Source organism: Grammomys surdaster, unplaced genomic scaffold (genome assembly GCF_004785775.1).
Source record: "Grammomys surdaster isolate TR1022 unplaced genomic scaffold, NIH_TR_1.0 271, whole genome shotgun sequence".
Taxonomy (NCBI): Eukaryota; Metazoa; Chordata; class Mammalia; order Rodentia; family Muridae; genus Grammomys; species Grammomys surdaster.
Genome location: NW_021604712.1, coordinates 9,341,524 through 9,356,454, shown reverse-complemented (window position 1 = coordinate 9,356,454; position 14,931 = coordinate 9,341,524). Strand labels below are relative to the sequence as shown.

At 46.1% G+C, this 14,931-nt stretch overlaps 1 protein-coding gene across 1 annotated transcript in view; it reads left to right on the top strand.

Annotated features, from left to right (window-relative positions):
* The window catches only part of Pcsk6 (proprotein convertase subtilisin/kexin type 6), a 183,895-nt gene that overhangs the window by 108,430 nt on the left and 60,534 nt on the right, over nt 1–14,931 (top strand). Inside the window, exons 12-13 of the mRNA XM_028776685.1 lie at nt 4,500–4,688; nt 8,481–8,617. Of these exons, the coding sequence (XP_028632518.1) occupies nt 4,500–4,688; nt 8,481–8,617 (326 nt within the window). The remainder of the gene's footprint in view (nt 1–4,499; nt 4,689–8,480; nt 8,618–14,931) is intronic.

The following is a 14,931-nucleotide window of genomic DNA, read 5'->3' as shown; positions in this document are numbered from 1 at the left end:
GACTGTTGCTTCTTTTGACCTCTTTTATTTCAAGTTTCTTATTCTCTCTCTACTCTCCTTCCCTTCTCCCTCCTCCTATGAATGTTGGGGATGGTCTCTACAGTAGATTATCAACTCACAGATGCCTGTCTAGAACTGGCTCTAGGTTAGCTGCATCCTGCCTTTTCTGCATTTATTTCTGGGATTCCACACTGCTTATGATACTCTGTGTATCACCTGTGATATGTTCATATGTGAATGACAGATAATGGTGACAGTTTCACTGTATGGATTGCTATCTAGAGATGCCTTTTTGTACTGACTGTTGGTGACTCACTGACTTTGAACTCAGAGCCTGGAGCACCCTCACTCCTGCATGAACTGCATGCCACACATCTATTTTCCTATTGGACACATTGTAGCCTTTTCAAGCCCAAGAGCATTAGACAGCACCTCATCCAGTGCTTGGGATGTTTGGGGACAGAGCTTATGAGCAGCAAAACTTCAGCAAAAAGCATGAAAATGGAAAGTGTACCACGACAGAGAGTGTGAAATGGGAGCCTATTTACAGTCTGAGAGCTGAAACAAGAAGCAGATCATGGCCTGGCCTGACCTCAGCTAGGACTCGTGAGTGTTGAGTGACTTCGCTACTTTGTGTATGTTCACCACAAAGGTGAACTTGAGTACACAAATAGTTTCTAGTGAGCCAGTAAAAATCCAAACTCAGAATCCAAACAATAAGGATCAACTGGATCTTAATTTAATATCTGCTTTAACATCCTATCAGCCTGAATCTCAGGCCGTCGTTAGCACTGGACGTAGAAGAAAACGGCATGCTGCAAATATAAACATTGTGTATTTTGTAGACCAATTAATTAAGGATAAATTAGTATAGAAGAGGTTTGTTTTTATTGCTACAATTTATTTATAGCCTAAACATCATGCTATGGTTTAATAATCAAAACTAATTTCATCTTGCTGGGCATGTAATTCCAGTGCTCAGGAGATAGAGGCAGAAAAAAAAAAAATCAGGAGTTCAAGGTTATCCTCACATACATAGGTGGTTCAAGGCCAGCTTCAGTTACACATGGCTCTGCTTCAACCTTTTCCCAGCCCCAAATATAAACATACTCATGTGGTATATCATATATCATTAACAAAGTGGTCTTTATTTGAGATGATAGCATTAATTCTAAGAACGTAGATCTGGGCGGTAACTTGCTGAGTTATTTTCTCCTACTGGAATTTACAGTGTGTACTCCAGTGTGCTCCCACCTATCCACTCACTACTCTTTAGAAGGTCAGTGAAAAACATTCCCTGAACCAGCGTCTGCTCTGTGGCCCTGAAGGGGGCAATCATCCCATCGTCCCCAGCCAGATGACAAATACACCAGAGAGAAGGACTCTGTTATCTCTGGGTTCCCACAGGTACCCCAACATGATTTCAGAGTTGGCTGATGAGAAATAGAAACTAGACAGTTCTTGCCCCCAGCCCTGCAGAGTGGAAAGAAAGCATTAACTTGTTAGGGCAAGGGTGCAGGAGCTGGAGTGAGGTCGTCAGGTGAACCTGAAAATCATGGCTTGTAGCAGCTTCTTGGCTAGGGTGGTAAATCAGCAGCCCCAGCGTAGAGGGTTTCTGACTGGGGTCTGCCTTCCTCTGCTTTTCTTATTACTTAATTACTTGAGAATATTTATCTTTGAGTATTACTCTGTCTCAAGTGTCAGAAAACTAGGATTTTTGTATATCTTGGATATATATTTATATATTGGAGAATATATATTTATATATTGGAGAAGACTAGGAGGCCACCATATTAGTAGCATGGGTGGATGCACTGGGCTGTTATTATGATGGCTACCATCTGGAAGCCCTCTGCCTCCTCAGAGTAGTCTGGGCCCCGAGACTGGAGGATGCAAAGAGACCATCTAGAGATGAGCAGTCACTCCTGAAGTGTGGCTGGATGGGAAGTAGCATCTCTGGGTCCTTAGTGATCACATCTAAATCCACAGTGCCCCTCACTTAAGCAGAGACGGGTCCTTTAATTCATTGAATTCTAGTAAGAGTCTTGGAAGATGACTCCATACAAGGCAACGATTTTAGAGGTTAATTGCAGAGAAGCCTTTGCAGTCAGGAACTTTAAGATCTTTCTAAGTCAATTCTCATGATTAAAGAACAGTATTCATGTGACAAACAGTCCCTGTGGATTTTTAAACAAACATGAATTTACAGTTGACTCACATTCTCTGAATTGTCTTTGCAATGACTGCAGAATAGGGTTTTCTTTTCATGAACTCATTTACGTTCTGTCTTGGAGTTAAGTGGCTTTTGGTACTTGGCTTCATTATGACTTCTTGGAGTTTCTGTCAAAAGCAAGAACAATTACAGCTTGGCTATTCTAACCATCTCAAAGGCTCCTTCCTTTAGCTTTTCATTAAGAAATGTAAGAGCCCCTCAGTTGGAGCATTAGGCTATTTGCTTCAACAGCAGAAGTAGAAAGTATAAGAAGCAGTGAAGTATCTTGCTCTTGCAGTGAGGAGCATCCAGGCTACCAGCCCTCCCCTCAAACATGCAGGAATGAGGAGTCCTGGTGGCTGAGTGATTTCCCACTTAAAGAGATTTCACATAAAAACTAATTGTTACAGTTAGCTTTATGCCCCGGGCAGGCTGGTCCCTAGCCCCAGAGAAGCTTAATATTTTGGCTGTGAAAACCGAGACAGGAGACGCCATTAACTCCTGCGGGGGGCCAAACTGCCCACCGGCCCACCAGCCTGGCACTGCAGCAGACTGGCTTCCTGTGGGGGAGACCAGCCCAGAGTCCTCTCCCAGCAGTCGGGAGTCCCTTAGCAGGAGCCAGTCACACTAAGACAAGTGAAGCTAAGTGAAATGAGCTTTTCCTCTGGGTCTGGGTGCATTGAGCCCTGAGCTGGGCAGTTGTGAGCTCACCAGGCCACCAGGGTTTGGCTGTCTTGTCTTCACCTGTTCGCTTACATCCTGTGTTCTTATCTGTGGGACCCAGGTTTCCCCAATAGGATTCTAGGTCTCTTTCTAGAGTGGTGATTGTTCTCTCCAATAGTTAGTAAAAGGCCAAGGGAGAAAACAGTGTTTTAATCCTGGTTAGAACTTTGTTTGCCTTGATGCTGCTATTCTACTTGTGAAACTGTTAACTTAAGAGTGACCTCACTCCTGGGTCTTGGGCCATCATATTTCAAAGCCCAGTGGCAGGACACCAGTGACTTTGTTTCCCTCCCATCACTAAGGAGCTGTTTGTCACCAACATGCTCAGTTTCTCTTTTGAGTGTATAGTCAGGATACTACAGGTGAACACTTTACCTGAAAGAGTATGTGGACCCTGTGGGCCTGGGCCTCTCTGGAACTTTCTGCTATATTCTGGATCTACCACAGTGGTGGGGGTGCCTAAACCCAGACAGTAAAGCTCGGAGAAAGCAATGAAAGAAGCCAGCCTCTAAGTCAATTTATGGTACATGCAAAGTGTGTTTTTCAAATATTTACAGAGTCTCGGGGGCATTACATCACCATTTCTAGCTGTTTTGAATGTTTTCTTATGAGTCAGGCCCAGTAGAGCCCAGCGAATCCATTCCTAAGAGACTCCAAACGCATGTTTGTTCCGGGCCTCTCTAGAGGGAAGCCCCGCACAGAGGGAAAAGCATTCCCAGTTCAGGCCATGTATCGGGGAATTACTAATGTGCTGTTCCATGTCAATCAGGTTTCCACCAAAGAATGCCATCTTTATTCAGTTTACAAATTGGTGGGAAGGGGCCAAGCATTTAGAGACACAAACTCTCAAAGCAGCCTGTAGGCACAGGATTTGTGTCTGTTTTGTGCTTCCAAAAACTGGCGGGAATGATTTTTGAGTGACTGGAGATGGGCTTGTCGTCAGCTTCTGTCCCAGGTGACAGAAGAGCCTAGTCATGGAAGTGCCATCATTCATTTCCTTCATGGGGCAATGGGTTGGCAGTCTTCCAGGAGACTGACTGGAGGCAGAGTGACTGCAGCAAATTCAGCAGCAGCAAATCGGTCCCTCGAGTGTGGGTTAACCCAAGGAGACATGGCCTAGAGACTGAAGCTGTGTGACACTGATACAGTCCTTCCTTCTCCCAGATGGATGACTTAATCCTTGTAAGCTTTCCCACCAGTGCCTTGTGCTGGTTGGTCAGCGATTCGTAATGCTATCTCCAAGGCTAAAGCCCTTGAGAAAGTGAGCTGGCCACAATACTATTTAAAGACAGATAACTCTTGGGTTCCAAAGGGAAGGTCCCTAGAAACATTGGCCCCCTAGTGTGCATAAAGATACATTTTTTAAAAAATTTTATAACCATAAAGTTTTCCCAACAGTGGTTAGAATAGATCACCTAAGAGTGAGACCTCTGTGACTCCCTGGGGGCTCCCAGCACCCAGAGGCCACAGCAGAGGAAGGGCAGACTCAGCATTGAAGTCCATATCCTTCCTGTTTGAGACTAAGACTTGGGTATCCGGCACTGTACTTGCTTTTCCTCCCCAGGAGCATCCCCATAGTGCAGGTGCTGCGGACCACAGCCCTGACCAATGCCTGTGCGGACCACTCAGACCAGCGTGTGGTATACCTCGAGCATGTGGTAGTCCGAATCTCCATCTCACACCCACGCAGGGGCGATCTCCAGATCCACCTGATTTCTCCCTCTGGAACCAAGTCTCAACTTTTGGCAAAGAGGTAAGACTACTCTCTCCAGCATTTGCTCATGAAGGCCCTATTTACTCCGGATCCTGGCAAGATCCTCTGCTTAGGGAAGTGGAGGTTCTCTCTGGGTCTATCCAGGCAGAACCCACAACCCTGAAGAGCAGGCTAGCGCCTTTGAAATAGACCTGTGAAACTTTAATCTTCAAGAAGTAATAGGAGTTGTTACCTGTTGTTGGAGTGGAGTTCATGTTATGTCCCATTGCTCTTAGAAGTGCAATGAAAGTTGTGACGATCCTAGTTGGTTGTCACTTAAGCTGACGTACCTCTAATGTTTGTATTTCTTTGGGAGATCTCCCCCTTCAGTTCTGGGATGCTCCTGAAGGCCAGGTATTGCTGGTGAGGTGCAGGGAAGGTTCCCAGGCTGTTCTCCAAAGCCTTCTCCCACAAAGGCTTGAGCTGGGATTTGGGACTGCTGGAGCTTCCCCAGCTTCCTGAGGGGGTTGTGAAAGACTGCACTGTGCAGTTATGTTGTGAATGTCTTACGTGTAGTTATGACATGACGGGAAGTGCTAGCTTGGATGGGCTTAAATAGCATTCAGGTAACTAGAGCAGAGGGAACCCAGGGAGAGTTGGGATATATATTGTCTCTTTCTAGCTAAGAAACAGAGTAAAAAGTTTCACAGACAACCCAGTATTTCTAGAATTTGCATGTGTCCCTCAGCCCTTGAGGAAGCACCTGGGATTAGGTGCACCCTGTCTGCCATAGCCCTTATCCTGGGATGTCGGAAGCCTGGGAGGCAAGGTATGTAGGAAATGTCCTTACAAGGTCAGACAGGATACACTGTTTTTCTTAACCACTCTGATGACTCCTATTGCATAAGACAGAGCTGTCAGAGAGCAATAAAGTGTTGCCAGCATCACTGTCCCAAGAAGAGGGAATATGTGCTATGCCTTCCAGCCCTCTATGTGACCTCCAGGATCAGCAGCCCACAGATGGGCAGCAAGCAGCAGACAACGGGCCTGGCATCAGCTTTGTCCTCAGTCTATTCAAGTCAACCCTAGAGCAATCTTAGTGGGTAGGTTCCAGGAGTCCCTACCAGCCCCCACCTTCCTAGCAGAAGACCAGTGTAGAGGCATCTCCTCTCCTGAAGGTGACCTCAGCCATGTCCAGCCACACCCAGTCTTGCTCAACCTCTACATGGGGGGAGGTCACCAGGGGCATCTACTGTTTGAGGAAGCCAGCCAGCAAGCTGAAGCTCCATGACGTTTTACTTCCACATTTTAAAATATTTGTCTAAAGATCTATATTTCTAGCATTTGCTGAAAACATGGATGCTCATCCTCCCGGGCCCACTTTTCTAGCCTGGCTAGAGCCAAGTGGAGGGCAAGTTTGCCATAGGGTATTTCTGCTCCCTGCTCTCTGCTAGCATCTGGCCTGAGCATTAGACTTCTGACTCCTTTGTGACCTCAGGCAGAGCTTGCCTGAGAGGTCCTGGCGTAGGTACTCAAGGGCATAAGGAGGCTTAGTGGCTGGGAGCTAGGGGCAGTGTAGGCAGAGTGATGCAGGGAATACAGGCTTGTGCTTTAGCCTGGCAAGGCAAGCTTTTATACCAGTCTCTGCACATCACATCCAGCTTTTGGGACCTAGGCATTCGGCCTCTCTTTATTCCTCATCTGGATATGCCATCCCACTCATCCATAAGCATTGAGGATATTATAAGAATCAAATATAATAATATAGATTACTATGCTTGGCTACTGCTTGTTTCCTGCTGAAATCAGTTTAGCCCTCTGGACTATAAGAACCTTCCAGCACTTAACATGCTCACTGCCAGCTCCGATTTCCTTCCCCTCCAACCTGTCATTCACCCTTCTGTCTCAGTCCAGGTGCTTGAGCTCCCTGCAACGCAGAGCGGGCCCTGTGGGTTTGTTAGGAATGCCAGGGTTGCTAGCAGTGCCTGCAAGTACTTGAAAGCACTGCCTTGGGGCCACCTGGCAGTCACTCTAGTCTTGGGAATTTGGTGTTTTGCCAAGAGTCTGTGCATGATATCAAGATTGTGGTTTGGGGATCTGTTACCTTCTACCTTACTCCACATCTTCCTGGACTCCTCAGGCACTTCAGCTTGCTAGTTTCCACATTGAAAGCTGGCACTCCTAAGGGCCTCGGCATCTACAAGACCGTCCTTGTTTTAGCTCCAGTGTGTTAGGTTCTACTTGGCTTTGTATGTAAGTCAACCTTGACCTTGGCAGTTTCTTAGGATTATTCCCCTGCAAAGAAAGTTCCCTTGAACAACATCACAGTTCCAAGTGTTCAGGGAGCCTCCAAACCAGAATAGAATAGAACTTCCATATTTGAACTCCTGATGAACAGTATAAGAGTCCAGCCTTAAGTGCAAGTTCTTATCCCCAAGTAGAAATGCCTACTTTAAGAGGACTGGGGGGGCTGGGCAGTGGTGGCGCATGCCTTTAATCCCAGCACTTGGGAGGCAGAGGCAGGCGGATTTCTGAGTTCGAGGCCAGCCTGGTCTACAGAGTGAGTTCCAGGACAGCCAGGGCTATACAGAGAAACCCTGTCTCGAAAAACCAAAAAAAAAAAAAAAGAGGACTGGGGGATGCAGCTCAGTGGTAGAGTGCTTGCCTAGCATACATAAGGTCTTGGGTTCACTCCCTCAATGCTGCCAGAAAAGGAAGAAGAAATCAGTAGCAGTTCCTTTCTGTTTCTCTTTGAACCATGAAAAATGGAGGAGCCAGAAGGTCCAGGGGCTTGTGGAGGCAGCTGAGGGAAGACCTTTGTCTTAGTTAGGGTTTCTATTGCTGTAAAACATCATGTTCAAAAAGCAAATTGGGGAGAAAAACGTTTGTTTGGCTTACACTTAAGCATTTATTTGGCTTACACTTCCATATTGCTATTCATCGAAGGAAATCAGGACAGGAACTGGAAGAGGGCAGAAACCTGAAGGTGGGAGCTGATGCAGAAGCCATAGAGGGATGCCACTTACTGGTTTGTTCCTCATGGCTTGCTCAGCCTGCTTTCTTTTTGTTTGTTTGCTTGTTTGTTTGTTTTGTTTTGTTTTGTTTTGTTTTTCGTGGCAGGGTTTCCCTGCATAGCCCTGCCTGACCTGGAACTCACTCTGTAGGCCAGGCTGGCCTCGAACTCAGAAATCCACCTGTCTCTGCCTCCCAAGTGCTGGGATTAAAGGCCTCAGCCTGCTTTCTTATAGAACCCAGGACCACCATCTTAGGGATGGCACCGCCCACAGTAGGCACTTCCCTATTGATCTCTAATTGAGAAAATGCCTTACAGCTGGGTCTCATGAGGGCATTTCCTCAACTGAGGCTCCTTTCTTGATGATGACTTTAGTTTGTGCCAAACTGGCAAAGGAATCCAGCCAATACATCCTTCTAGTCTGGAAGGAGAAAGGAGGTTCATCAAATCTCCAAAGAGTTGGGGAGCTCCACCTGAATGTGTTCAGAAAACGTCCTCTTCCCCTTCCCCAGGCCTCTCCCAGGGGAGCAAATGGGCCAGGCCAGTCTATTATGGGGCACGAAGGCCACACTGCCTTTCAAATATTAGGAAGGCTCTGTGAATTAATGGAGTTGGCCTCGACGTAAGAGTTTGGAAAGCAAACAGCAAGACAGTCTTTTGGGTAAGGGCACTTGCCTTCAAGCCTGAACTAGATTCCCTGGGGCCGACAAGGCAAAAGGAGAGAACTGACCTCTACCCCTAGGTGGATGAGTCAGCCTCCTGGAGCTGCCCCACCCACACCCCGGGCCTGGCTCCCCAGGCTGGGCCTTCAATTTCTAACTCAGCATTTCCAATTGCAGATTGCTGGATTTTTCCAATGAGGGGTTCACAAACTGGGAATTCATGACCGTCCACTGCTGGGGAGAAAAGGCTGAAGGGGAATGGACTCTGGAAGTCCAGGATATCCCATCGCAGGTCCGCAACCCAGAGAAACAAGGTCAGTGGCCCTTGGTATTTCACAACCTCTTTTATGTGTCAATGCTTTATTAAAAGGCAGTGGTGCTGCTGAGTCTTTGTCTTATGGGGATAACATTCAATACCATAATCATTTTCAAGGTCAGTAACTTTTGTCTATTCATGATAGTGTGCAACCATCCCATCTGTCTCCAGAACACCTCACCCCTTCAGAGTGCTCCCATCCCCTCCTCGGCTCCACTCCCTGCCTACCACCAGTTTATCTCTTGTCTCTGAATTTTTCTATCCTGGACATTTTCTGTAAATAGAGGCATGCTGTGTGCGTTCTTTCCTTCAGCGTTATATTCAAGGCCAGAGTATGGCATAGTATACATCAGACTACATTGCTTTCGTGACCAAATAACACTCCACTGGACAAGCATACTATTCAGTCATTGGCTGACAGAAGCACAACTTATTTTCACAGTCTTTCCTTTGTGAGTTACGCTTTCAGGAACATCCATGTACACAGACATGGGTTTTGTTGCCTCCAGTTTTATACCTGGGAGTGGAATTGCTGACTCTGACTCTTCGAACCCTTTTGCGTTTGCCAGTGTCGGGGAGGTGGGGCTTCTCCGCCCTAGCACTTGCCATTTACTTTTCTTTGTGCTAAAAACCATCCTGTGGGTGTGGAGTGGTATCTGTGGTTTTGATTTGCAATTCCCTGATGACTATGGAAGTTAAATACCTTTTCATGTTCTCCTCATTCGTTTGCATATATTCCTCGGAGAGATGTTTGTTCAAGTACTTTGCCTTTTTTTTCTTTTTTTTCTTTTAAAAAAAAAATTGGTTTCCTTGGTTTTGTATTGTTGAGTTGTTTTTATCACATATGTGATTTGAAAATATTTTTCTCATCCTGTGGGCTGTACTCACTTGAGTGATAGGATCCTTTGGTACACAGAACTTTGTGATGACACCCAGTTATCTTGTTTCTCTTGGGTTTTGTTTTTCCTCTTTTTTTGGTATCATATTTTTAAAAAATGGTTAACTCTCCTAGCTTGCTTTCTGTTGCTGTGATAAACACCACGCATGATCAAATGCAGCTTGGAGAAAGATAGGGTTTATTTGGCTTATAGAGTCCATCGTCCAGGGATGCCTGGGCAGGAACTCAAGGCAGGAAGAGGCAGAAACTGAAAGAGAAGCCATGGAGGAGGGCTGCTTACTGGCCTGTTCCTGATGGCTTCCTCAGTTACCTTTCTTACAAGCCCAGGCCCACTTGCCCAACCTATATTGGGCTGGGCCCACCCATATCAATTAACAATCAAGAAAACTCTCCCCACTGATGCCCACAGGCCAGTCTCATAGGAGTCTATTACACAATTAAGGCTTCCTCTTCCCGGATAAATTTCGAGTTGAAACCAGCACGCTAACATAGTAAATGGTGGCGTGAATGTAATTGGCCTCCATAGGCCCTTAGGGAGTGGCATTATTAGTAGGTGTGGCCTTGTTTAGACTAGGTGTGGCCTTGTTGGACAAGTGTGTCACTGTGATGGTAGGCTTTGAGTTTCACAGGCTCAAGTTATGCCCCAGTGTGGCACACAGTCTCCTTTTGCTGCCTTCGGATCAACTACCTCTCCAGCACCACGTCTGCCTGCATCCTGCCATGCTTCCCGCCCTCACAATAATGAACTGAACCGCTGAGACTAGAAGCCAGCCCCAGTTAAATGTTCTCTTTCATAAGAGTTGCCATGGTCATAGTGTCTCTTCACAGCCACAAAACTCTAACTAAGACGGAGTGTCACAGAGATTTATTCCTATGTTCTCGTTAGGGATGTTGTAGCTTTGGCTCTTTAATTTGGATATTGGAACCATTTTAGCTAATTGTGGTAGTTTAAATAAGAATGTCTCCTGTATGCTCGTGTGTTTGAATACCTGGGCCCTGGTTGGTGGAACTATTTGAGAAAGATTCGGAGGTCTGGCCCTGTTGGAGGAGGTGGGAGGTGTGTCATGAGCAGAGGGGCTTTGAGGTTTCAAAAACCCATGCCACTCCCAGCTAACGTTCACTCTGCCTCATTCGTGTGAATCAAGATGTAAGCTCTCAGCAACTGTTCCAGTGCCATGTGCCTGCCTGCCGTTATGTTCCCCACCATGATGGCCTAACCTTCGGAAACTCTAACTATCCCCGTATTAAACACTTTCCTTTATAAGTTGCCTGGTCATGGTGTCTTATCACAGCAATAAAATATAACTAAGAGACTAACATATATATCTTGAGAAGTAGAGCCAAATTCATCCTTTGCACAAGGCCAAGTACCATTTATTGAAGGTAATAGTCTTTCTCCATCACATGACCCAGGTGCTGCTGTTAGAACCCACTGTGATGGGTACAAGGATTTAGTTGGGCTCTCAGTTCTGTTGTATTGCATGGCTTTACAAATCCAGCCTTCCAACTTTGTTATTTTTCAAAATTGCTTTGGCTGTTTTGGATTCCTTGTGAATTTATATGGCTTTCAGGGTGACCCTGTGAATGTCCTTCTTTTTTTAAAACTCTCACAGCAGTTAAATCATTTTGGGGCATGTGGGCATCTTAATAGTAGCTCTCCTAGTCCATCGTCATGGATACTTTCCCTTTCATTGGCTTTATTTCACTGTCAATAAGGTTTTGCTTTTGGTTTTCGGTATGCCTCTGGCTTTGTGCTGCCCTGACTACGCTTATTACTTACAAAGCATCTTGTTCTTTTGGGTGCTATTCTAAGTCAAATGGGTTTTCTTATTTAAATTTACATTTTTATTTTATATGTATGGGTGTTTTGTCTGTGCCACACTTGCATGCTTGGTGGCTGCGGAGGCCAGAAAGCAGCACCAGATCTTCTGGAACTGAAGTTACAGATGGTTGTAAGCCATTGTGTGGGTGCTAGGGATTGAACTCAGGTCTTCTGGAAGAACAACCAATGATCTGAACCACTGAACTCTCTCTCCAGTCCTTCCTTCTTTCCTTCCTTCCTTCCTTCCTTCCTTCCTTCCTTCCTTCCTTCCTTTCTTCCTTGTTAAGATTTACTTTTATTTATGCATATGCACATATGTATATACATCTAATGTGAGTGTTTGCCACGTACATTGTGGTACCCAGAGAGGCCAGAGGAGGATGTGAGATTCTCTGGAGCAGGAGTTGCAGGCTGCTGTAAATGCCTGACATGGGTGCTAAGACCTGAGCTCTGGCTCTTTGAAAAAGCAGCAAGTGCTTTTAATTACTGAGCCTTCTTTCCAGCCCCTAGAATTTTTTTCCCTGAATTTTTGTTTTGGATGGTTTGTATCTCTGATACTTTTTATACCTTTCTGTAACTCCCTCTAGTTAATAATTTACCTAACAAATATTTATTGAATAACTACTATGGACCAGACATTGATCTAGGCGATGGAAAAAGAAAGAAAGCTGGGGTAATCATCACATCTGGTAGTCACTCACAGAGGCCAGTAAACTTTCCGTGGCTCTCTGTGGATTCATAGTTAAATACACAGACTAGGCTGAGGTCTTTTTTAGTGCTGGGTGGAACAGGCTCCCCAGGAACACTGTTGTCCCCTTCTTATGAAGAAGCATATTTTCTGTCTTAGTTAGGGTTTTATTGCTGTGAAGAGACACCATGACCAAGGTAAATCTTATGAAGGCAAATATTTCATTGGGACTGGCTTATAGTTTCAGAGGTTCAGTCCATTATCATCATGGTGGGAAGCGTGGCAGTGTGCAGGCAGACGTGGTACTAGAGGAGCCAAGAGTTCTGCATCTTGATCTGAAGGCAGCCAGGAGGAGACTGTCTTCCACACTGGGTGGAGCCTGAGCACTAAGAGTCCTCAAAGCCCACCTACACCACAACACACTTCCTCTGACAATGCTACACCTATTCCAAGGCCATACCCCCTAATAGTGCCATTTCCCATGGGCCGAGCATATTCAAACCACCTCAGTCGGCTTATGAATGTCTAATGTGCTCTTGACTCAATTCACTTCCAATTCTTATAGAGGAGATCTTCTAGGGTGTTGTATTGTTGTTGTTTATGAGGGTAGGGGCAGTGGTTTGTTTTATCCAAAAGATTTGCTTTAAATGAACAAGTCACTTGTAAGAATTCTCTCAAATTCACCTCCTGACTTTAACTATTATAAGAAAATATTGATAAATTCTAAAAATATGAAAGCATAAAATTTTAATGACTTTTCCCACTTTCATATCAGAGGCTCTTACATTGTTTCTTTTATAACCTCCAAAGCTTTAATGGACGTAGCATTAAAACTTGAGGTTGCTTTTCCGTGCCAGCCACCGGGTCAAGCATACATCACTCTGGGTACCTCAGACTTCCTGGCCCTGTACCAGCCCACTTGCCTGTGAGGCTGGTGCTATGGGCAGAAGCACGTGAAGGCTGATGGCATATCTCTTCACCTCTCAGGCCACAGTCATTGCTCTGTGTTGTGAGCAGAATACGGTGAGCTAGGGCAAATAAGAAGGCCTTTGCTGACCCCTGTGGCACTGTCTCCTAAGTTAGTGTTCGCGGCTCTGTCCTCATTACCTTTTCAAAATGAGTCTGAGCCTCTTAGTCAGGTTTCTATTGCTGTGATTAAAACAAAAAACAAAAACAAAACAACAAAAAAAAAACAGAATCGAAAGCATGGGAGGGAAAGGGTTTATTTCATCTTACAGTTTCAGATCACACTTCATCACTGAGGGAAGTCAGGCCAGGAGCTAAAGGCAGGAGCTAATGCAGAGCCTGTGGAGGAACACTGGTTACTGGCTTGCTCTCCATGGCTTGTTCCCCATGGCTTTGCCCGGCCTGCTTTCTTATATAACCCAGAACCACCTGCACAGGGATGGTACCACCCACGGCGAGCCGCTCCCTCTCACATCTGTCATAAATCAAGGAAATGCACTACAGACTTACCTGGAGGCAAAGTGAGGGAGGCGTTTCCGTAATTGAGGTTTCTCTTCCTGGATGTGTCTAGGCTGCGTCAGGTTGACATAAAAACTACACAGCCATCCTCAGCCACGAGGTCACCCTCTATAGGGGTCACATGGTACAGTGGTTAAAACTATAGTCTTAAAAAAAAACAAAAACAAAAAGCCGGACGGTGGTGGCGCACGCCTTTAATCCCAGCACTTGGGAGGCAGAGGCAGGTGGAGTTCGAGGCCAGCCTGGTCTACAGAGTGAGTTCCAGGACAGCCAGGACTACACAGAGAAACCCTGTCTTAAAAAAAAAAACCTATAGTCTTGGGATCCAGACTTCTGCTGATGCCCACTACCTTGGGACTGAGGAGATGGCTCGGTAAATACAGTGCCAGCTATGTAAGCATGAGGAACCCACATCAAAGCCAAGCACTGTGACACATGTCTGTGATTCCATTGATGGGAGGACTGTGACAGGAAGCTCTGTGAGGCTTGCTGTCCAGCCATCCTGGCTGAATTGGTTCAGTGAGAGGCCGTATCTCAAAAAGTAAGAGTGATCGTGGAAGACACCCACCACTAACCTCTGGCCTTTGAACACATACATGTGTGCACATGTGAATGTGTGCACATGTGAATGTGTACACGTATCACACACATGTCGAAAAGAAAAGGAAAATGGGGTGGTGATGATGTCCATGAGGTCAAGTTATAGGGTGACATCTGTCAATATAAACAGGATCCTGAGAGCAGGGCTGGGCTCATGTCTTCTGGAAGTGCTCGCCCGCATAGCTGCAGTGAACCCTCACCTCAGAGGCAACTCCTGTGAGTCTCTCTTGGTGCTCTCTTCCTCCTTCACATCCCCCAGCATGCTACCAAGTTCCCTGATGGGCTCTGCCCAGGGACCTCATCCAGTGCAGCGCAACTCCATACCGGATGATGATACCCGAGCCTGACTCTCCCTGCCCCTCCTCATCCCAGGCTCTGCAGTAGCCTCCTAAGCTTGGCACATGGCCCTGTGCTCCAAGCATTTCAGACAGAACTCCTAAGCAGCTGCTTCCTGTATCCCTCATTTCTGTATCCCTCAGAGCGTCAGCAACTTCTCTATCAGCACACTTATTCTGCCCAAGTCCCGGAGTTCACGTTAGTTTTTGTTCTCTATCCTCTCTCAGCTGCTATTAGAGCAGTGGTTCTCAACCTGTAGGTCGCAGCCCCTTTAGTGGGGGCCTGAGCTACCCTTTCACAGGAGTTGCCTAAGACCATCAGGTACCCAAACTCTTAGCTAGCAGCCTTTCTCAGCACTTCCTGTTTTCTCTTTGCTATCCCCTGACTTGACTGGTCCAGCCCACCACAGGCTCAAGGGATACTCACTCCACTCAGAGCTGCCTATAGCTGTGGCTCAGACATGGCCTTCTGAGAGGTCTCATC